The sequence below is a fragment of the Erythrolamprus reginae genome, chromosome 2 (assembly GCF_031021105.1).
Source record: "Erythrolamprus reginae isolate rEryReg1 chromosome 2, rEryReg1.hap1, whole genome shotgun sequence".
Lineage (NCBI taxonomy): Eukaryota > Metazoa > Chordata > Lepidosauria > Squamata > Dipsadidae > Erythrolamprus > Erythrolamprus reginae.
The window spans coordinates 4601960-4625928 of NC_091951.1; the positions used below are offsets into that span (position 1 = coordinate 4601960).

The 23969-nt window shown below is 44.2% G+C and overlaps 2 protein-coding genes across 2 annotated transcripts in view; both read left to right on the top strand.

The window, feature by feature from the left end:
* LOC139162981 (zinc finger protein 208-like) overlaps positions 1-23969 on the top strand; it is a 72701-nt gene that overhangs the window by 16818 nt on the left and 31914 nt on the right. The window lies entirely within an intron of this gene.
* Positions 9350-16966, top strand: LOC139163180 (zinc finger protein 665-like). The gene is made up of 3 exons (XM_070744143.1): positions 9350-9365; positions 10997-11937; positions 15518-16966. The coding sequence occupies exons 1-3, from the start codon at positions 9350-9352 to the stop codon at positions 16112-16114; spliced, it is 1554 nt and encodes a 517-aa protein (XP_070600244.1). The 3' UTR covers positions 16115-16966.

Here is a 23969-nt window from a genome sequence, read left to right on the forward strand (position 1 = left end):
ACTCCGTTGCTCGCGTCTGGGGTGCGCGCGCGCTTGGGGACACCCCAGCTCCGCTTCCCAGCTGGGAAGCGGAGGTGGGGTGTCCCCAAGCTCGCGCGCGCTGCCCGCCCGCCCACGCTTTTGCCGGCTCCGCTTCCCAGCTGGGAAGCGGAGCTGGGGTTTCCCGCGCGCGTGCCGCCCGTCAGCCCACGCCGTTGCTCGCGCCGCCGCTGGGGTCTTACCGGGGCAAGAGGGGGAAGACCCAGGGAAGCCTCTGCCCGGCGGGGAAACTCCACCATCTACGCATGCGTGGAAGGGCACGCATGCGCAGATGGTGGAGTTTACTTCCGGGTTGAAAACTCGCGATATAGCCCTTTCGCGATGCTCGAGGACGCGAAACTCGAGGGATCACTGTAACAACTTTGCAAATTCATGAGAAGTTTTTTCTTTACCATTCAAGGTGTTTCTCTGCACAGAGCAGCCAAGAGACACTACAGAGCTGCCAGAATCTTGTAGCATGCTTGGCTTACCCTGCCCCATCCCTGCCCTACCGGGCACCCCCAAATTGCGCCGTACCCCGAGATGAGTTTCTTGGAGCAGGACTTTGCAACATTAGTTGTGACATTGCATGCATGAATGGCAGCATTGTTGTCAACATACTGGCACAGTAGGACACCAGCTGTACCGGTATGATGAAGTTCATTCGGTATGATGAAACCTTGCAGTGTCCTGTTCCCCGGAGCTGCTACGGGACACGTCTGGGCAGCACCAGCCATATGCTTGGCTCGGGCAAAGAACGGAGGGGAAGGACATTAGTCCCATGCTTGCCGCCTCCTGCACCCCCAAATTAATAAGATCCCCCTGATAATAAGGCCACACCCTTATTTTGAGGTTCAAAAGAAAATAAGATCCTGTCTTACTTTTGGGGAAACATAGTAGATAATTTATTTATTAGTTAATAATAATAATAATAATAATAATAATAATAATAATAATTTATTGGATTTGTATGCTGCCCCTCTCCAAAGACTCGGGGCAGCTTCTAAAGAAAGAGAAATTTTCTAAATACTTTCAAAGCTTTCATAACTCAGGAATATAGAAATAGAATAACAGAGTTGAATGGGACTTTCAAGAGGTCTTCTAGTCCAGTGTTTTTCAACCAGTGTGCCGTGGCACGCTAGTGTGCCGTGAGACATGGTCAGGTGTGCCGTGGAGAAATTAAACATGGGTCCCCAAACTATGGCCCGTGTGTTGGGTACGGCCCATGGAGGCCATTTATCCCGGCACTAGCCGCCTCCATTCAAACATAAACATTCCCCTCACAATCCCTCCAGCTATCAGCGACAGGAAGAGTGGAGGCACAGGGAATGCTCACTGACCAATCACCTTCTATGATTCATCCCGACCACTAGCGATGAACCAATAGTAGGCCGCCTCTCATCCACACCCAGGAAGGTCCCCGCTCGGGCTGCCGCGCACTTGTCATTGCGTGGCTGCATCAAGTAGTTGAAACTGCTAGTCCTCCCCATGGTCCTGATTTCTAATCCTGGTCAGGACTGGAGGTAAATGTTACCACCACTAGATGAAGCCTCAACCGGTTATGTCTATCCCGATGGTGTATATAGATATTGGACTTTTTTCATATTATAAGAGGCCCCCGCAGAGGGTGATATACAATGCATCACAATGTTATCTATATTGGATAACATGTACCGTGTTAGAGTGTCATTTTGTGTCATTTTGGTTGGTGGTGTGCCCCAGGATTTTGTAAATGTAAAAAATGTGCCACGGCTCAAGAAATGTTGAAAATCACTGTTCTAGTCCAACCCCCCGATTAGGCAGGAAACCCTACACCCCTTCAGACAAAGGGTTATCCAACATCTTAAAAACTTCCAGTGTTGGATAATTTAAATCATCATGTCTACATCATAGGATTGTAAGCATGCAAAAATACAGCCTAATGGAGTTTAAGAAAATATCAGAAGGATATTCACTAAGTTATTGATCTTTTTTTTCTAACGTTGTTGCCATTTTCATTTCTCTTTTATTTGGAAGGCAATAATGGGCAGGAGAATCAAGATTGCTCTGAACTATTCCAAGTGATCAATGCTAACGATGGAATGGAGATGTTTGGAATTCGAATGGAATTCAAAAGATGTGAGAGAAAACAGTCAAATAATTGGAATCAAGAAAGCTCATCTTCCACTGATGCTCTGATGCAGGACTTTCTCGCCCAACTAGGGAAACCATATAAAAGCATGGAGTGTGGGAAAACCTATACTCATAGCAGAGGACCTACTATCCACAAAAAGCTCCACGCAGGAGAGAAACCGTATAAATGCATAGAGTATGGAAAGACCTTACCTCTGAGCTGTAGACTTACTATCCACAAAAAGATCCACACAACAGAAAAGCCGCATAAATGCATGCAGTGTGGAAAGACCTTTCCTTATAGGAGTAGCCTCGGAAGACACAACAAGCTTCACACCGGAGAGAAACCGCATAAATGCATGGAGTGTGGAAAGACTTTTGCTCAAAGAAATAATCTTCTTTCCCATGAGATGGTCCACACAGGGGAAAAGCCATATAAATGCATGGAGTGTGGAAAGACCTTTGCTAAGAACGGCGGACTTACTATCCACAGAAGGCTGCACACAGGGGAGAAGCCATATAAATGCATGGAGTGTGGGAAGAGCTTTGTTCAAAGAGGTCATCTTATTTCCCATAGGATAATTCACACAGGGGAGAAACCATATAAATGCACGGAATGTGGAAAGACCTTTTCTCATAGGAGCAACCTTATAAGACACAAAATTTGCCTCACAGGGGAGAAGCCATTTAAATGCATGGATTTTGGAAATACCTTCACTGAAAGAGGACATCTTATTTCTCATAAGATGATCCACACAGGAGAGAAACGATATAAATGCACGGAGTGTGGAAAGTCCTTTGATCAAAGAAATAATCTAATTTCCCATGAGAGGATCCACACAGGAGAGAAACCATATAAATGCATGGAGTGTGGAAAGACCTTTACTCAAAGAAATAATCTAATTTCCCATAAGAGGATCCACACAGGAGAAAAGCTGTATAAATGCACACAATGTGGGAAAACCTTTACTCAAAGCAGTGGACTCAGTAAGCACAGAAAGGTCCACACAGGAGAAAGGCCATATAAATGCATGGAGTGTGGAAAGAGCTTTTTTCAAAGAATCTATCTTATCTCCCATAACATGATCCACACAGGGGAGAAGCCATATAAATGCATGGAGTGTGGAAAAACCTTTAATTATATTAGTGGACTCAGTAAGCACAAAAAGATCCACACAGGGGAGAAGCCCTATAAATGCATGGAGTGTGGAAAGAGTTTTGCTCAAAGAGTTCATCTTATTTCCCATGAGATGATCCACACAGGGGAGAAGCCACATAAATGTATGGAGTGTGGAAAAACCTTTTCTCGTAGGAACAACCTCAAAAGACACAAAAGGATACACAGAGGAGAAAAACCATTTAAATGCATGGAGTGTGGAAAGAGTTTTGTTGAAAGAGGTCATCTTATATCTCATGAGATGATCCACACAGGGGAGAAGCCATATAAATGTATGGAGTGTGGAAAGACCTTTGCACAGAGAGGTCATCTTATTTCCCATAAGAGGATCCACACAGGAGAAAAGCTGTATAAATGCATGCAATGTGGGAAAACCTTTACTCAAAGCAGTGGACTCAGTAAGCACAAAAAGGTCCACACAGGAGAAAGGCCATATAAATGCATGGAGTGTGGAAAGAGCTTTGTTCAAAGAATCTATCTTATCTCCCATAACATGATCCACACAGGGGAGAAGCCATATAAATGCATGGAGTGTGGAAAAACCTTTACTCATAGCAGTGGACTCAGTAAGCACAAAAAGATCCACACAGGAGAAAGGCCATATAAATGCATGGAGTGTGGAAAGAGTTTTGTTCAAAGAGTTCATCTTATTTCCCACGAGGTGATCCACACAGGGGAGAAGCCATATAAATGCGCGGAGTGTGGAAAAACCTTTTCTCGTACGAACAACCTCAGAAGACACAAAATGATACACAGAGGAGAAAAACCATTTAAATGTATTGAGTGTGGAAACACCTTTGCTCGCAATAGTGCCCTAAGACTACATAAAAGGATCCACACGGGAGAAGCCATTTAAATGCATGGAGTGTGGAAAGACCTTTGTTCAAAGAGTTCGTTTTATTTTTCATAAGAAAATCCACACGGAAGAAGCCTTAGGGGGAGAAGCATGAAATGTGGAAAGACCTTTGCTCAGAATTGACGTCTGTCTTCTCATAAAAGGATACATGCTCGGGAAAAACTTGTAGCAGTAACAATTCCACTTATATTGTTCCCTATGCTTTACAGCACTCTCTGAACACTTTACATGTTGTCTCCAGAAATCTGGGCCCTCATTTTACCCACCTCAAAATGATAAGAATGAACAATCACCCTGACAGAACCAAACTACTGGCTGTGGGCAATTAGCCGGTAGTACTTCATTCTAACCACTGATCCGCCATGTTTTCTAAAGATATTTATTTGTATGTATATTGTGCCGTTCTATTCCAAATGAGACAATTTGAATCCAATGAAATGAAATTTCGTGTGGAGAAAAGTAAGATTGGGCAGGAAAAACATGAAACCTGGCTCAAAAACAGTAACTGTCAGAGAGGGACAGTGGATGACCACTTAACCATGAGTCACCTGTGTGTGGCAGCAGCCAAAAAAAGCTAATACAATCCTTGATTGTATAAACAGAGGCATAGAATGAAAACCATCTGAAATATTAGTATTGCTTTCTAAAGCTTTAGTAACACCACAGTTTTGGTCATCTCGTTACAAAAAGTTGTTGAAACTTTGGAAAAGGTGTAAAGAGAAGTAATCTATTAAAGGCCTGGAAACTAAATCATATGAAGAACGGTTGCAGGATTTTGGTTTAGATAGCCTAGAGAAAAGATGGAGTAGGCTGCCCTGTGTCAGCTCCAGCGTGCACGTGTGTGCTGGCCAGCTACATTTTGGCATCAGGAAAGACCATTCTAGTATTTGAGAGGCTGCCACAAATAGTAGGAGGTCGGTTTATTTTCCAATGAATGTTTCTCCAATTTTTCCAATATTTTCCAATGGCTATTTTCCGAAGCAACAGAGGACAGGACAAGAAACAATGCATGTGAACTAATATTGGAAAGAAGCGACCTAGAATTACAAGAATCTTCTTTACAGTTGTTATGCTGGGCTCTATGGCATGAGCCTCCCGAAAATTCAAGGGTAAAAAATTCAGAAACACACACACACACACTTGAAACTTCAAAAACAATGTTTTTTCCCCACAAAATTCAAAAGAAACAAAGCACCCTTTTTTGTATTGCAAAGGGCACTCGTCCCAAAACAAACTTGTAGGCATAAAACCCCTTAAGCAGTCCCAAAGTACTTAGCCAGCAGCTGTGAAGAACGTCACAGCCCTCTTTCTTCCACGAGTTGAAACAAACACGCTTTGCTATGGCTTGGTTTCAAAGTCCTGAAAGTGTCCAAAGTGCGTGTGTGTGAATGCGCTCATGCGTTCCCGAATACTCAAAATGCAGTGCCGCACGCATTGCGCATGTTCCCTGCCCTTCAACATGCACAGCAGAGACCTGAAGGCTGACGCAAGGTGTGTTCCCATACGCATTGGAGATGAAATGGGATGACGGCTTGCATGCCATCAGAGAAGGCTCTGCGTACCACTACATGTGCCATAGGTTCGCCATCAATAGATCCTGACGTGGTATCGGATCTCCTTGAGCAGTTCCCAATTCCCAACTGGATTCTGATTCTTGATTCTGAATCGTCAATCCCTTGTGCTAAGTAGGAGGTTTTAAAACAAACATGGGATGAGTGGAGGTTAAAGTTATCATTTGGCCTGATAGTGCTGTGTGGCTGCCAATATTTAAGAGGTGGAGATTCCCCAATTGTTTCAAGATGCTCTGATGAGTATATCCACTGGACCAGTGCATCAACTTTGAAGCAGACCTGGCTGATGCCATTTTTCTCCTGCCTCCTAGTTGCTATCAACATTGAAAGGGGGAAGACCAGCTATCCATCAAAACAAACAAGTTTTCCTTTAGGAACCAAGCTAATCCTGACAGATTATAGAGGAGTGGCCCAACAGTCTCCCAGCTACCTTCACTGGACAATGGGATGAGCGAGACCCCGGGAGGAAATATTTGCTCTTTTAATTAAGGGAAAACTGCAGGAACTTTTAGAATTGGTGTTCGCTAGCTGTGCTGATATGATCCAATAAACAGTTTCTTTGAGAAATCTATCTTCTTTGGAGTTCTGCTTCCGGTGGATGCATTATTATTATTATTTTTAGATTTGTATGCTGCCCCTCTCCGAAGTCTCGGGGCGGCATTACTCAGAAACCTGACATAAAGTTGTAGTCAGAAATGCATTCGTCCTGTATCCCTTACTATTTCAGCTTTTCCTACTTTGCTTAATGTCAAAATTAGCTTTCTACCTTGCTTCACATTATGTATTGCAAGTAATAACTTAGAAACAATCATAAGGAGAACGGGGTTATAGGGATGCTGAATTATAAAATGCAACTCAGAGGCTCTTTGTCCTAACGTTGTGGTGATTTTTCCTTGCCTTCCTTCATGTTGCCCATCTCTGGACTAACACAATCTTATCAATAGCTTTATGAAGTGAGGTCTTCAGAACTGGTCACAGAGTTCCAAATGGGATGTGACCCAACCCCTAAATACAGTGGTACCTCGACATACGAGTTTAATTCGTGCCAGAGCCGAGCTCGTATGTCGATCAATTCGTATCTCGAACGAATGCATTTAGATTTGGCTTTTCGCGCTGAGATAACTGGAAAAAATGGAATTCTTGCGCCACCTAGTGGACGCTCGGCTCGTATCCCGAATTTGAGCTCGGGTGTCGAACAGAAATTTTGCTCGCGTCTCGGCTCGTAACTTGGAATACTCGCATGTGGAGCAGCTCGTATCTAGAGGTACTACTGTACTATGTTAGTTCCTCCTTTTTCTTCATAGTGATACATCTGGTGAGGCAACCAAGAATTTGGTTTACCTTCACAGCTTCTTCAAAACACTGTTTACTCATTTTGCACTTATCATGGTAATTTTGTTTTGTTATTTATTTATTTATGCCGCCCCTCTCAGAGGATTTTGCCAGCAGATTAGACATTAATGTCTCTGTGTTGTGTTATTTTGAGGCATCAGCACATTTACACCGTCATATAAGCTGTATATTCACTACTTTACATTGTACCCAAATGTTCTCTCTTCAGTATTGTCACATGAAAAGATATACAGTGTTACCTCTACTTGAGAACTTAATTCATTCCATGACCAAGTTCTTAAGTAGAAATGTTCTTAAATAGAAGCCATTTTTCCCATAGAAATCAATGTAAAAGAAAATAATGCGTGCAAATTCATTACGAAAGAAATAAAAGCTCGGAATTTGGGTGGGAGGAGGAGGCGAAAGAAGAAGAGGAGGACAGTCGCTGCCAAAGGAAGAAGATGAGGTGAGGGGAATAAAGAAAATCCAAAGCCTTAAAAAAAAAAGAAGGGCTCTGAAGCAGCAAGGAGGAGCATACACCTCCCATATAGCCAGTGCGAGGCTACCTCCCATACACTGCACCAGAGAGAGAAACCCAGGGGGAATGGCAGGAAACTAGCTGGGCCTTCGTGCCGCTCTCAAATTTCCTGGGAAATTTTTCTGGGCTTGGGTTCTTAAGTAGAAAATGGTTCTTAAGAAGAGGCAACAAAATTTTGAACACCTGGTTCTTATCTAGAAAAGTTCTTAAGTAGCGGCGTTCTTAGGTAGAGTTACCACTGTACTTAAATACAGTGAAACCCTTGTTATACGAACTTTTTGAGATACGAACCCTCAGAACCTCACCTCCGGACTTCCGTGTTTTTGCGATGCTGCGATTTCGCTGAGGCTCCCCTCGCTGGGAAACCCCACTTCTGGCCTTCCGTTGCCAGCAAAGTGCCCGTTTGTGCAATGCTGGGATTCCCCTGCTGGGATTCCCCTGCAGCATCACAAAAACATGGCAGTCCGGAGGTGGGGTTTCCCATGGAGGGGAGCCTCAGGGGAATCCCAGCAGCGCAAAAATGGGCCATTCGGCTGGCAAAAGGGGTGAATTTTGGGCTTTGCACACATTAATTGCTTTTCCATTGATTCCTATGGGAAACATTGTTTCATCTTACAAACTTTTCACCTTACAAACCTCGTCCCGGAACCAGTTAAGTTCGTCAGACAAGGTATCACTGTACTTACAGAATGTGAGTGCGTATATTCACCTGTGACATACTGTATACCAGGGGCAGGTTGCTATTACCAGCCGCTACCGATGGGCTGTGCGCACAGCTCAGGTCGTCTCGCGTACGCATCCCCAGCATGATTTCCTTCTACACATGGGCAGGAATCAAAAACTCACCAAAGTCTTGCAAGGGGGCGCACACACGATAAGAGATATTTTGGTGGAATTGTTTTCACCGAAAAATCACTGAAATCTCGCGTTCATGTCCCCTCACAATATTTTTCTTCTGCACATGCGCATGAAGCAAAAAATATGAAAAATTAAAGAAAAAAAGATACTGGCACCCAACAGTCTGGCACCAAAGCGATCACTTGCAAATTGTGCAATCCGGGGGCTACTACTGGTGCGCAGTCGCCTACCGCAGTGGTAGCAATGCATTCCTGCTGTGTATACCATGTTTAATCGAAAATAGAACATCCTGAAAATAAGTTCTCCCCACCACCACCAACCCCCCGAAATTACGCCTTGCTTGCTAGAGCACATCTTACTGGAGACTGGCAGCTTTGACACGTCGCTTGGCAGAGAAACACCTTGTAGGTAAAGAAAAACTTCCTACAAATGCTAGCAAATAACTATTTATTTATTTATTTATTTATTGGATTTATATGCCGCCCCTCTCCGCAGACTCGGGGCGGCTAACAACAGCAATAAAACATTATATAACAAAATCCAATACTAAAAACAGTTAAAAACCCATGATATAAAAACCAATCACACATACAGACATACCATGCATAAAATTGTAAAGGCCTAGGGGGAAGTGTATCAATTCCCCCATGCCTGGCGGCAGAGGTGGGTTTTAAGCAGCTTTCAAAAAGCAAGGGGGGTGGGGGCAATTCTAACTATGCAAATTCGTCAGAAGTTTTTTTTTTTACCATTCAAGATGTTTCTCTGGACAGAGCATCTAAGAGACACTATGGAGCTGCCAGACTCTAGTAAGATGCGTGGCTAGCCCTGCCCCAAATTGTGCCCCACCATGAGACGAGCTGTGTAAAGTTTGTTGTGATGTTGTAAGCATGAATGGCAGCGTTGGTAAAGGTTCAACATACTGGCACAGCAGTGAGCGGCAGGACAACAGCTGGGCCAGTGTGATGAAGTTCATTCAGTATTCAATTTTCAATTCAATTCAATTTATTAGATTTGTATGCCGCCCCTCTCCGAACACTTGGGGCAGCTCACAACAACGATAAAAACAATATTACAATGGCACAAATCTAATATTAAAAATAACTAAAAGCCCTATCATAATTAAAACCAAACAGCACATACATACCAAACATAAATAATAATGAGCCTGGGGGAAGATGTCTTAATTCCCCCATGCCTGGCAGTATAGGTGGGTCTTCAGTAGTTTACGAAAGACAAGGAGGGTGGGGGCAGTTCTAATCTCTGGGGGGAGTTGATTCCAGAGGGCTGGGGCCGCCACAGAGGAAGGCTTTTCCCCTGGGGCCTGCCAGACAACATTGTTTAGTCGACGGGACCCGGAGAAGGCCAACTCTGTGGGACCTAATCGGCCTCTGGGGTTCGTGCGGCAGAAGGCGGTCCCAGAGGTATTCTGGTCCAATGCCATGAAGGGCTTTATAGTTCATAGCCAACACTTTGAATTGTGACTGATCGGCAGCCAATGCAGGCCACGGAGTGTTGAAGATACGTGGGCGAATCTGGGAAGCCCCACGATGGCGCTCGCGGCCACGTTCTTCACGATCTGGAGTTTCCAAACACTTTTCAAAGGTAGCCCCATGTAGAGAGCGTTGCAGTAATCGAACCTCGAGGTGATGAGGGCATGAGCAACTTGAGCAATGACTCCCTGTCCAAATAGGGCGCAACTGGTGCACCAGGCAAACCTGGGCAAATGCCCTCCTCGCCACAGCCGAAAGATGGTGTTCCAATGTCAGCTGTGGATCGAGGAGGACGCCCAAGTTACGCACCCTCTCTGAGGGGGTCAATAATTCCCCCCTAATGGTGATGGATGGACAGATGGAATTGTCCTTGGGAGGCAAGACCCACAGCCACTCCGTCTTGTCTGGGTTGAGTTTGTTGACACCCATCCAGGCCCCAACAGCCTCCAGGCACCGGCACATCACTTCCATGAAACCTTGCACTGTCCTATTCCATGAAGCTGCTAGGGACACATCTGGGCAGCACCAGCCATATGCTTGGCTCGGGCAAAGAACGGATGGGAGCGGACGGTGACAGGACATCCAGTCCCATGCTTGCTGCCTCCTGCACCCCCCAAAATAAGGCCACACACTTATTTTGGCGTTCAAAAAAAAAAGATCCTGTCTTACTTTGGGGAAAACATGGTAAATAATTGTAAAGTAAGTGAAATTTTCTAGATACTTTCAAAGCTTTCATAACTCATGAATATAGAAATGGATTAGAATAACAGGTGGAAGCTACTTTCAAGAGGTCTTCTAGTAGAGCCCCCTGCTTAGGCAGGAAACCCTACACCACTTTAGACAAAGGATTATCCAACATCTTCTTAAAAACTTCCAGTGTTGGATAATTTAAAGCATCATGTCTAAATCATAGAGTTGCTAGTATGCAAAATACAGCGTAATGGAATTTAAGAAAATATCAGAAGGATATTCATCTGAATTTGTACAGTTTGATCTTTTTTTTTCTAAAGTTGTTACTATTTTCATTTCTCTTTTGTTTGGAAGGCAATAATGGGCAGGAGAATCAAGATTGCTCTGAACTGTTCCAAGGGATCGATGCTAAAGATGGAACGGAGACGTTTGGAATTCATAGACACAAACAGCTCCAGACAGGAGAGAAACCATATAAATGCATGGAGTGTGGAAAGACCTTTGCTAAAAAGAGTGTATTTACTATCCACACAAGGCTGCACACAGGGGAGAAGCCATTTAAATTCATGGAGTGTGGAAAGAGTTTTGTTCAAAGAGGTCATCTTATTTCTTACACAGGAGAGAAACCATATAAATGCATGGAGTGTGGAAACACCTTTTCTCATAAGAGCAACCTCATAAGACACAAAAAGCTCCACACAAGAGAGAAACCATATAAATGCATGCAGTGCGGAAAAACATTTACTCAAATAAATAATCTTATTTCCCATAAGATGATACACACAGGAGAGAAACCAAATAAATGCACAGAGTGTGGAAAGACCTTTTCTCATAAGAGCAACCTCATAAGACACAAAAAGCTCCACACAAGAGAGAAACCATATAAATGCACGGAGTGTGGAAAGACCTTTTCTCGTAAGAGCAACCTCATAAGACACAAAAAGCTCCACACAGGAGAGAAACCATATAAATGCACGGAGTGTGGAAAGACCTTTGTTGAAAGAAGTCATCTGATTTCTCATAAGATGATCCACACAGGAGAGAAACCATTTAAATGCATGGAGTGTGGAACAACCTTTTCTCATCGGAGTAACCTCTTAAGACACAAAAAGCTCCACACAGGAGTGAAACCATATAAATGCAAGGAGTGTGGGAAGACCTTTTCTCGTAGGGATAGCGTCAGAATACACAACAAGCTTCACACGGGAGAGAAACCATATAAATGCATGGAGTGTGGAAAGACCTTTACTCAAAGAAATAATCTTATTTCCCATAAGATGATTCACACGGGAAAAGCCGCATAAATACACATTTACCTATAGCAGAGGACTTACTAGTCACAAGCAGCTCCACATAAGGGAGAAGCCATTTAAATGCATGGAGTTTGGAAAGAACTTTTCTCGTAGGAACACACCAAATGATCCACACGGGAAAAACCATTTAAATGCATCGAGTGTGGAAAGGCCTTTGTTCAAAGAGTTCGTTTTATTTCCGATAGGAAAATCCACATGGGAGAAGCTGTAGGGGAGAAGCATGAAATGTGGAAGGAATTTTGCTCAGAATGGATGTCTGTCTTCTCATAAAAGAATACATGCCACTATATATGCCATAGGTTTGCCATCACCAGATCCTGCCAGCTGAATTCTGATTTGATTCTAAATCCTCAATCCCTTGTGCTTTTTTGCTAAGTAGGAGGTTTTAAAACAAACATGACATCAGTGGAGGCTAAGGTTATCATTTGGCCTGATAGTGATGTGTGGCTGCCAATATTTATGAGGTGGAGATTCCACAATTGTTTCAAGATGCTCTGATGAGTATATCCAATGGACCAGTGCGTCAACTTTGAAGCTGACCTGGCTGATGCCATTTTTCTCCTGCCTCCTAGTTTCTATGGAGGTTGAAAGGGGGAAGACCAGCTATCCATCAAAACAAACAAGTTTTCCTTTAGGAACCAAGTTAATCCTGACAGATTATAGAAGAGTGGCCCAACGGCCTCCCAGCTACCTTCACTGGACAATGGGATGAGCGACAAGGAGGGAATATTTGCTCTTTTAATTAAGTTGAAACTGCAGGAACTTTTAGAGTTTGTTTTTGCTGGCTGTGCCAATATGGTGTATCCAATAAACACTTTCTTTGAGGAATCTATCTGCCTTGGAGTTCTGCTTTCGGTGGATGCTTTACTCAGAAACCCAACACAGAGTTGCAGTCAGAAATGCATTGGTCCTGAATCCCTTACTATTTCAGCTTTTCCTACTTTGCTTAACATCAAAATTAGCCTTTCGCCCATGCTTTACGTTATGTATTGCAAGTATAGTGGTACCTCGATTTACGAGTTTAATTCGTTCCAGACCCGAGCTCGTAAGTCGATCAACTCGCATCTTGAACGAATGCCTTTAGACTTTGTTTTTCACGCCGAGATAACTGGAATCAAGCAGATTACCTAGTGGAAGCTCGGCTCGTATCCCAAATTTGAGCTCAGGTGCTGAACAGACATTTCACTCGCATTGTGGCTCGTAACTTGGAATACTCGCATGTGGAGCAGCTCGTATCTAGAGGTACTACTGTAATAACTGGGGGAAAAAATCAGCAATCAGAAGGAGAATGGCGTTATAGTGATACTGTATTAGAATATGCAACTCATAGGCTCCTTGTCCTAAATTTGTGGTGATCTTTCCTTGCCTTCCCTCATGTTGCCCATCTCTGGACTCACACAATCTTATCAATAGCTTTATGAAGTGAGGTCTTCAGAACTGAGTTCCAAATGGGACGTGACCAAACCCTTTACATTGTACCCAGCGGTTATTTCTTCAGTGTTGTCACATGAAAGGGCATACTGAAATATTTACAAAATGTGAGTGGGTGTATTCACCTGTGGCATACTATATACCAGGGGCAGATTGCTATTATCAACCACTAACGATGTGTAGAATGATTTTGCTTATGCACATACACTAGAACCAAAAACCCGCCAAAATCTTGAAAGGGGGTGCGTGCGAGGGAGATATTTTGGTGATTTTTTTCACCGAAAAACCACTGAAATGTGGCATGCGTGGCCCTTCACAACATTTTACTGTGCACATGCGCACGAAGCAAAAAATATGAAAAATGATAGAAAAATGATAGTGGCACCCAAAGGTCTGGCACCAAAGCTGTCACTTGGAAATGTTGCAATCTGACGGCTGCAACTGGTGCGCAGTCACCTACCGCACTGGTAGCAATGCATCCCTGCTGTGTATACCGTGTTTCCCTGAAATTAGAACATCCTGAAAATAATAAGAATAAAAATCGAGCTGCAACGACTCTGGCATAAGCCAGTGAAAGTGGTCCCAGTGGTATTTGGCACGCTGGGCGCAGGGCCAAAGGATCTCAGCGGACATTTGAAAACCATCGGAATTGATAAAATCTCCATCTGTCAATTGCAAAAGGCCGCTTTACTGGGATCGGCAAACATAATTCGCTGCTACATCACAGTCCTAGGTGCTTGGGAAGCGCCCGACTGGTGATGAAATACGAAATCCAGCATAGTGATCTCGTTTGCTATGTTGTATTGACATAATACTACTACTACTACTACTACTACTAATAATAATAATAATAATAATAATAATAATAATAATAATAATAATAATAATAATAGTTGTATGCCGCCCCACTCCGGAGACTCGGAGACTGCCTCATCCCACCAGCCCACCCCCAAATTATGCCTCACTGCTAGAGTGCATCTTAATGGAGACTGGCAAGCTTTGTCACGTCTCTTGGCCAGGGGAACATCTTTTATGATAAAGAAAAACTTTCTACAAATGCTAGCAATTAACAACTTTAGAAATTCGTGAGAAGTTGTGTGTTTTTTTTTACCATTCAAGAAGTTTCTCTTTACAGAGCAGCCAAGAGACGCTATGGAGCTGCCAGACTCTAGTAAGATTTGTGGCTTGTCCCGCTCCAAATTGTGCCCCAACGTGAAACGAGCTCCTTGGAGCAGGACTTTGCAAGATTAGTTGTGACGTTGCATGCATGAATGGCAGCATTGTTGTCAACATACTGGCACAGTAGGACACCAGCTGTACCGGTGTGATGAAGTTCATTCGGTATGATGAAAACTTGCATTGTCCTATTCCATGAAGTTGCTACAGGACACATCTGGGCAGCACCAGCCGTATGCTTGGCTCGGGCAAAGAATGGAGGGGAGGTGACGACGGTGAAGGACATTTGTCCCATGCTTGCCGCTTCCTGCACCCCCAAAATAATAGGTTCCCCTGATTATAAGGCCACACCTTTATTTCGTGGTTCAAAAGAAGCTAAGATCCTGTCTTACTTTTGGGGAAACATGGTAGATAATTATAAAGAAAGAGAAATTTTCTAGATTCTTTCAAAGCTTTCATGAATCAAGAATATAGAGATACAATAGAATAACAGAATTGGAAGGTATTTTGGAGGTCTTCTAGTCCAACCCCCTGATTACGCAGGACACCCTACACCACTTCAGACAAAGGGTTATCCAACATCTTTTTTAAAACTTCCAGTGTTGGAAAATTCAACTTATCATGTCTACAACACAGCATTGTAAGAATGCAAAAATACAGCCTAGTGGAGTTTAAGAAAATATCAGAAGGATATTCACTTGAATTTGTACAGTTTGATCTTTTTTTTCTAAAGTTGTTACCATTTTCATTTCTCTTTTGCTTGGAAGGTCATAACAGGCAGGAGAATCAAGATTGCTGTGAACTATTCCAAGTGATCAATGCTAAAGATGGAACGGAGACGTTTGGAATTCGAACGGAATTCAAAAGCCGTGAGAGAAACCATTCAAATAATTGGAATCAGGAAAGCTCATCTTCCACTGATGCTCTGATGCAGGACGTTCTCACCCAACTAGAGAAACCATATAAATGCATGGAGTGTGGGAAAACCTATACTCATAGGAGAGCACTTACTATCCACAAAAAGCTCCACGCAGGAGAGAAACCATATAAATGCATAGAATATGGAAAGACCTTACCTCTGAGCTGTAGACTTACTATTCACAAAAAGATCCACACAACAGAAAAGCCGCATAAATGCATGCAGTGTGGAAAGACCTTTCCTCATAGGAGTAGCCTCAGAAGACACAAAAAGCTCCACACAGGAGAGAAACCATATAAATGCATGGAATGTGGAAAGAGCTATGTGCAAAGAATCCATCTTATTTCCCATGAGATGATCCACACAGGGGAGAAGCCATATAAATGTATAGAATGTGGAAAGAGCTTTCCTCGTAGCAACAGCCTCACCACACACAAAATGATACACATGGGGAAGAAACCATTTAAATGCGTCGAATGTGGAAAGACCTTTGTTCAAAAAGGTAATCTTATTTCCCATAAGATGATCCACACAGGGGAGAAACCATTTAAATGCATGGAGTGTGGAAAGACTTTTGCTCAGAACAGGTATCTTGCTTCCCATAAAAAGATCCACACGGGCGAAGTCATTTAAATACACGGAGTGTGGAAAGGCATTTGTTCAAAAGGTTAATCTTATTTCCCATAAGATAATCTACACAGAGGAGAAGCCATTTAAATGCATGGCACGTGGAGAGACCTTTGTTCAAAGAGTTCATTTTATTTCCTATAAGTAAATCCAAATAGGGGAGAAACATGAAATTTGGAAGGACCTTTTGGTCAGAATTGAAGTCTGTCTTCTCATTAAAGGACACACGCTCAGAAAAAACTTTGTAGCCATAGCAATTCCACTTAAATTGCTCCATTATGCTTTACAGCACTCTCTGAACACTTTACAAAGTCAACATATTGTCTCCAGAAATCTGGGTCCTCATTTTACCCATCTCAGAAGGATGAAGAGTTGAATCAATACAATCATCATGACAGAACCAGCTGGCTGTTGGAAATTAGCCTACAGTACTTCATTCTAACCACTGATCCACCATGTTATCTATATATATTTATGTGTGTGCATATTGTGCCTTTCTGATTCAAATGAGAAAATTTGAAACCAACAAAATGAAATTTCATGTGGAGATAAGTAAGATTGGGCAGGAAAAACAGATGAAACATGAAACATGGCTCAAACACAGTAACATTCCGAGGGACCTTGGAATCCGAATGGATGACCACTTAACCATGAGTCATTATTTTACTGAAAGAGTAGTAGATCCTTGGAACAAACTTCCAGCAGACGTGGTTGGTAATCCACAGTAACTGAATTTAAACATGCCTGGGATAAACATATATCCATCCTAAGATAAAATACAGAAAATAATAGAAGGGCAGACTAGATGGATCATGAGGTCTTTTTCTGCCGTCAGTCTTCTATGTTTCTATGTTTCTAGTCACCTGTTAATGGCTAAAATAAGAACATTAAAAATGATGATAGTTCCCAAGATGGTGTACCTATTTCAGTTACTGCCAGGGGGTTTATTAACATCAATGTTTAGGGAGTGGATAAAAAACGTAATTATTGGGTTGAAGAAGATAAGAGACCGAGAGTAAGGAAAAAGTGGTTAATAGCTAATGAAAAAGAGGGTGGATGGGGAATTCCCCGTTTGGAGCTGTATAGAGTAGAATTTCAAATTGAAAGATTAATGGAGTTGCAATTATTTTAAAATAAATGGGTGAAATTGGAAAAAGAGATAAATGGTATGAAGAATAGAGAATTAATTTTTATAAGGTGGAGTAGGTGTGATCTAGATAAATTCATAGGTCGCATGATAGGGACTATGGAAATCTTGAAAAAATGGCAGGGGAAAATAGATTGATATAAACCAAAACTGTCATCGTTATATGTAATAGAGATAATGAAACAAATCTAAATAAGGTTATAGAAGAGTTGAAGGGAAGAGAGATAACTAAGATAGAACAGTTATATGAGAAGGATGGGAGGCCAAATCGTATAGAATGGTGGTTGGGCAAGGGAAGATGGCTACAAATAAATGCAATGTGTAAAAATCTGATTCAAAGGGAGAATAAAGAAGCACTGTGTAGGGAGGAGATAGAGAAAATAATAAGAGAAAAAAGTGAGGGTACCAAGGCGCAAGCAAGTAATATATATAAGATGTTAGTGCAGTCAGACGGGGATGTGACCCAAGGATTAACTAAATGGTGGCAGAGTGAAATACAAGTAGATGTGCAAGAGATGAAAAATATAGTGGAGAATATAACATAAACTAAGAATACACGGGTTAGGGAAATGAGAAGGAAAATATTACATGTGGTATTACACACCCGTTCAACTCACATACTTTCAGCAGAATGTTAAGGGTATCTGTTGGCATGGGTGCCAAGATAAAGGAGTGTTCATGCATATGCTTTGGGAAGGCCTGGTAGTGCACAACGTTTGGCAAAAAGTGCAAGAGGATAGTAATAGGATGTTAAATACATGATGGATAATTACTAAGGAAATGGCAGTATTAATTAAAAGCAATGCGATGGGAGAATTTAGAGAAATAAAACAAGCAGCGATAGAAAGCGCTCAGGCGGTAATACCCTGTTTCCCCCAAAATAAGACGTACCCCGAAAATAAGGCATGTCAGAGGTTTTGCAAAATTTGCTAATATAAGGCATCCCCCGAAAATAAAGCGTAGTCAACTTTACATACGGTACGGTGGAAAAACATACTGTACCATTCAAAGCTGTTCATAGCGGTACCGTAATAATGTGGCGTCCCCTGCTGGCCCCTTCCATCGCTTTGTTCCGTCCAGTATAGCAGACACAGTCTGCTGCTGTCTCACCGCCATTACAATCTCCACTACAGTGCGTAGACTGTAGTTCCTCTGGTGGCCGGAAGCTGCAATAGCGGGAGTATACTGTTGTACCATATAAGTGCCGTCGTTTGTGTGTGTGGGTGCCATACTGACAGGTACCGTACCGTAATCAGTGTACTATACGGTACACTTTCTTTGGGGGTGTCAGCTTTTCTGCCTGTGAATTTGTCTTATTTGAGAAATATAAGGCACCCCCTGAAAATAAGACGTAGCACAACTTTTGGAGCAAAAATTAATATAAGACAGTGTCTTATTTTCAGGGAAACACGGTAGTCTTGGGTTGGAAAGATGTGACAAAATGGACAATGCAAAATTGGTACCCGTACATGGTGGATCATATTCAATTTGAGATTATGGATAAAAGGATGAATTTGGTTAATGAAACTGATTTACGACAACTGATGGGATGATGGGACAAGGCAAGACGATATAAGGCGAGTAGAATCAGAGACCAAGCTACAAGGAATAAGTTAGAATCGCTTTATAATATGTAAACATCTTACTGGAGACTGGCAGCTTTGTCCGTCTCTTGCCAGAGAAACACCCTGTATTGTAAAGAAAAATTTCCTACAAATGCTAGAAATTAACAACTTTGCAAACTCATTAGAAGTTTTTTATTTATTTTATTTATTATTTATTACTTAGATTTGTATGCCGCCCCTCTCCGAAGACTTGGGGCGGCTCACAACATGTAAAAACAAATCATAAGTAAACAGACAATTTAAAAAATATTTAAATATTTAAAAAAGCCCCATATGCTAACAGACACACACACAGACATACCATGCATAAATTAAACATGCCCAGGGGGAGATGTTTCAGTTCCCCCATGCCTGACGGCAAAGGTGGGTTTTAAGGAGTTTACGGAAGGCAGGAAGAGTAGGGGCAGTCCTAATCTCCAGGGGGAGTTGGTTCCAGAGGGCCGGTGCCGCCACAGAGAAGGCTCTTCCCCTGGGGCCCGCCAACCGACATTGTTTAGTTGACGGGACCCGGAGAAGGCCCACTCTGTGGGACCTAATCGGTCGCTGGGATTCGTGCGGCAGGAGGCGGTCTCGGAGATATTCTGGTCCAATGCCATGAAGGGCTTTAAAGGTCATGACCAACACTTTGAATTGTGACCGGAAACTGATCGGCAACCAATGCAGACTGCGGAGTGATGATGAAATATGGGCATACCTAGGTAAGCCCATGACTGCTCTCGCAGCTGCATTCTGCACAATCTGAAGTTTCCGAACACTTTTCAAAGGTAGCCCCATGTAGAGAGCATTACAGTAGTCGAACCTCGAGGTGATGAGGGCATGAGTGACTGTGAGCAATGAGTCCCGGTCCAGATAGGGCCGCAACTGGTGCACCAGGCGAACCTGGGCAAACGCCCCCCTCGCCACAGCTGAGAGATGTTGTTCTAATGTGAGCTGTGGATCGAGGAGGACGCCCAAGTTGCGGACCCTCTCTGAGGGGGTCAATAATTCCCCCCCCAGGGTAATGGATGGACAGATGGGGTTGTCCTTGGGAGGCAAAACCCACAGCCACTCCGTCTTATCCGGGTTGAGCTTGAGTCTGTTGACACCCATCCAGGCCCCGACAGCCTCCAGGCACCGGCACATCACTTCCACCGCTTCGTTGACTGGGCATGGGGTGGAGATGTAAAGCTGGGTATCATCCGCATATTGATGATACCTCACCCCATGTCCTTGGATGATCTCGCCCAGCGGTTTCATGTAGATGTTAAATAGCAGGGGGGAGAGGACCGACCCCTGAGGCACCCCACAAGGGAGAGACCTAGGAGTCGACCTCTGACCCCCCACTAACACCGACTGCGACCGGCCAGAGAGGTAGGAGGAGAACCACTGCAGAACAGTGCCTCCCACCCCCAGCCCCTCCAGCCGGTGCAGAAGGATACCATGGTCGATGGTATCGAAAGCCGCTGAGAGGTCAAGGAGCACCAGGACAGAGGATAAACCCCTGTCCCGGGCCCGCCAGAGATCATCCATCAACGCGACCAAAGCGGTTTCCGTGCTGTAACCGGGCCTGAAACCCGACTGCCGGGGACCTAGATAATCGGCTTCTTCCAAGGACCGTTGGAGCTGGAGTGCCACCACCTTCTCAACAACCTTCCCCATAAAGGGAAGGTTGGAGACTGGACGATAGTTATTAAGGACAGCTGGGTCCAGGGAGGGCTTCTTGAGGAGAGGGCGCACAAGCGCTTCTTTATAGAGTGATGGAAAAACTCCCCTCCCCAAGGAAGCGTTGGTAATCTCCTGGGCCCAGCTCCGTGTCACCTCCCTGCTGGCCGAAACCAACCAGGAGGGACACGGGTCCAGTAAACAGGTGGCGGAACTCACAGCTCCAATGGCCTTGTCCACTTCATCAGGTGTCACCAGATCAAACTCTTCCCAGACAGGTGGACAAGTACGTGCCCCAGTCACCTCGACTGACTCGTTGTCAGTCGACTCTGTTGTACAATTGGAGTCGAGGTCGGCCCGAATCCGAGCGACTTTATCAGCGAAAAACGTGTTAAAATCCTCGGCACTACTCTGCAAGGGCTCCCCAACTCCCCCCTGATTAAGAAGGGAGCGGGTCACCCTAAACAGAGCGGCCGGGCGGGATTCCGCTGATGCAATCAAGGCGGCATGGTACGCGCATCTTGCCGCCTTGAGCGCCACTTTGTAAGTCTTAATAAAAGCTCTTACAAGTGTTCGGTCGGATTCAGACCTACTCTTCCTCCATCGCTTCTCTAGACGTCTCTTTTGGCGTTTCAACTCCCGGAGCTCCTCGTTGAACCATGGGGCTCTACGGGGTCTAGCGCCACGGAGAGGTCGCAAAGGCGCAATCTGGTCGAGAGCCTCCGCAGCAGCCGTATTCCAGGCCTCCGCAAGAGACTCCGTCGAATTGTGGATGAGTGCCTCTGGAATAACCCCAAGCGCCATCTGAAAGCCCTCTGGGTCCATCAGGCGTCTGGGGCGGAACATCTTCATTGGTTCCGCCTCCCTGCGGGGAAGGATTGGAGCCAGGAAGTCAAGCCGTAGTAGAAAATGGTCTGACCATGACAAAGGCACTGCTTCTAAGCCCCTTAGTCTCAGACCATTACTCAATTGCTCGGAAAGGAATACCATGTCAGGTGCGTGCCCCCCCTCATGAGTCGGACCCCGAACTACTTGAGTCAGGTCCATGGCTGTCATGGTGGCCATGAACTCCTGTGCCAACCCAGAGGTTTCGCCGAGTGACGGCAGATTGAAGTCCCCCAAGACAATAAGTCTGGGGAACTCCACCGCCAACCCGGCTACCTCCTCGAGTAGCACAGGCAGGGCTTTTGACACGCAGCTTGGAGGCAGGTACGTGAGAAATAAGCCCACCTGAACCCCTAAGTCCAACTTCATCAAGAGAGACTCGCAACCCGCAATTTCCGGAGCAATGAGTCCACGCAGGCAAAGGCTCTCCCTGGCTATAATAGCCACTCCTCCCCCCCTTCCCTGGGGTCGAGGTTGATGCCATATCTGAAACCCGGCTGGGCAAATTTCAGAGAGAGGAACACCTCCCTCTGGGCCCAGCCAGGTTTCAGTAATACAAGCCAGGTCGGCCTCCTCATCCAGGATCAGATCCCGGATGAGGAGAGCTTTATTTACCACCGACCTGGCATTAAGCAGCAGCAACCTGAGCCCAGGGCCAGAGTTACACTCATCACCAGTGCCCAAGATTGGGCTCACAGAGCCAAAACAAGGGACCGTTATTAAGCAACGGTCCCTCGTTCCCCTGGAACGGCTAGTTCTGTGGCCCCCGCCATATCTGCCTCTCCCCAGCAACACTGGAATATTCCGACCCTCTGCCACCCCAGAGATCGGTGCCCCTCCCTCTCCTGTCTCCCGAGCGTCAGGTGGGCCAAATCTATCATTCACACTACTATCAATCAACTCATCCATACCATAACCCCCCCCACCCCCACCCACCCAGTCATACCAGTCATTCCATTCATACCCACAAGTATATGTACCCCAGTCACTCATTATATAAAACCCCAATTATGTTAAAAACAATTAAATTGATAGCAGTATAAAAATAGCAATTAAAAACAATATTAATATTAAAAACACTATTAAAAAACTGAATAAAAATAACAATAAAAATACAGAGAATACAAACATAGGTAATAATGAATAATTCAATTCGCTTAGGAAATCCGGTCAGCAGCAACCAACAAAAGTGCTAAAGTTCTCAAAGTGCCAAGTTTCCCAAAGTGTCAAGTTTTTCAAGTGCCAAGTTTTTTTTAAAGTGCCAAGTTCCTCAAAAGTGCCAATTTTCTCAAAGTGCCAAGTTCTCAGGGGCAGAGGTTATTCAAAAATCAGGGATCATTCAGCATCTCTCTCTCTCCCCCCCCTCCAGACTAGGGAGGGGGGCGTCCATGTCTGTAAAACTAGTTATCGTTCAAGGTGTTTCTCTGTACAAAGCAGCCAAGAGATGCTACAGAGCTGCCAGACTATAGTATGATGCGTGGCTTACCCCACCCCATCCCTGCCCTACTGGTCACCTGCCAAATTGTGCCCTTCCCTGAGACAAGCTTCTTGGAGCAGGACTTTACAAGATTAGTTGTGACGTTACATGTATGAATGGCAGCATTGTCGTGAGATTCAATATACTGGCGCAGGAGGACACCAGCTGTGCCGGTATGATGAAGTTCGTTCGGTATGATGAAACCTTGCAGTGTCCATGAGGCTGTTGAAAGACACATCAGGGCAGCACCAGTCAGCTGCTTGGCTGGCGCAAAAAACGGAGCGGAGGGGATGGTGACAGGACATCCGATCCCATGCTTGCTGCCTCCTGCACCCCCAAAATAATAGGTTCGGGTCCACGGAGAGGGGTGGCATACAAATCTAATAAATAAATAAATAAATAAGTTCCCCTGATAATAAAGCCAAACATTGGGGTTCAAAAGAAAATAAGACCCTGTCTTACTTTTGGGGAAACATGGTAGATAATTGTAAAGTAAGAGAAATTTTCTAGATATTTTCAAAGCTTTCATGATTCATGAATGTACAAATAGAATAGAATAACAGAGTTAGAAGGGACTTTGGAGGTCTTCTAGTCTGTTCTGCCGGGCTCTCTGGTAGGAGCCTCCCGAAAATTCAAGGGTACAAATTTCAGACACACACACGTTTGAAAATTCAAGACAATGTTCTTTATCACAAAATTCAAAATAAACTAAGCACTCTTTTTGTATTGCAAAGAGCACTCATCCCAAAACAACCTGGTAATTTGTACAAGTCCCTTACAGTCCTTAAGTACTTAGCTTGCAGCTGTGAAGAATCTTCCACGAAGTGAAGCACCTCCACACACACTGCTCTGCTTTGGTTTCAAAGTCTTGAAAAATCAACAAAGGCCAGAAAACCACACACGATTCCTGACGAACTGTGATCAGATACTCTTCCACAATGGCCAAACCCACACACTGCTATTTATAGCAGCAGCCCTAATTACTGGAGCCCCACCCAAACACAGGTGGTCTCTCTTATCTCCTGTAATATGTCCTTAATTGGTCTCTTCTATGCATAATTCTGCGCTTGCATGGGTCCAAGACCT

What these genes read in the sequence shown, in the direction of transcription:
- LOC139163180 (XM_070744143.1), top strand. An exon ending in AGATGATTCACACGGGAAAA is followed by an intron (nt 11,938 to 15,517) that starts GCCGCATAAATA and finishes ACCCAACTAGAG; the next exon opens with AAACCATATAAATGCATGGA.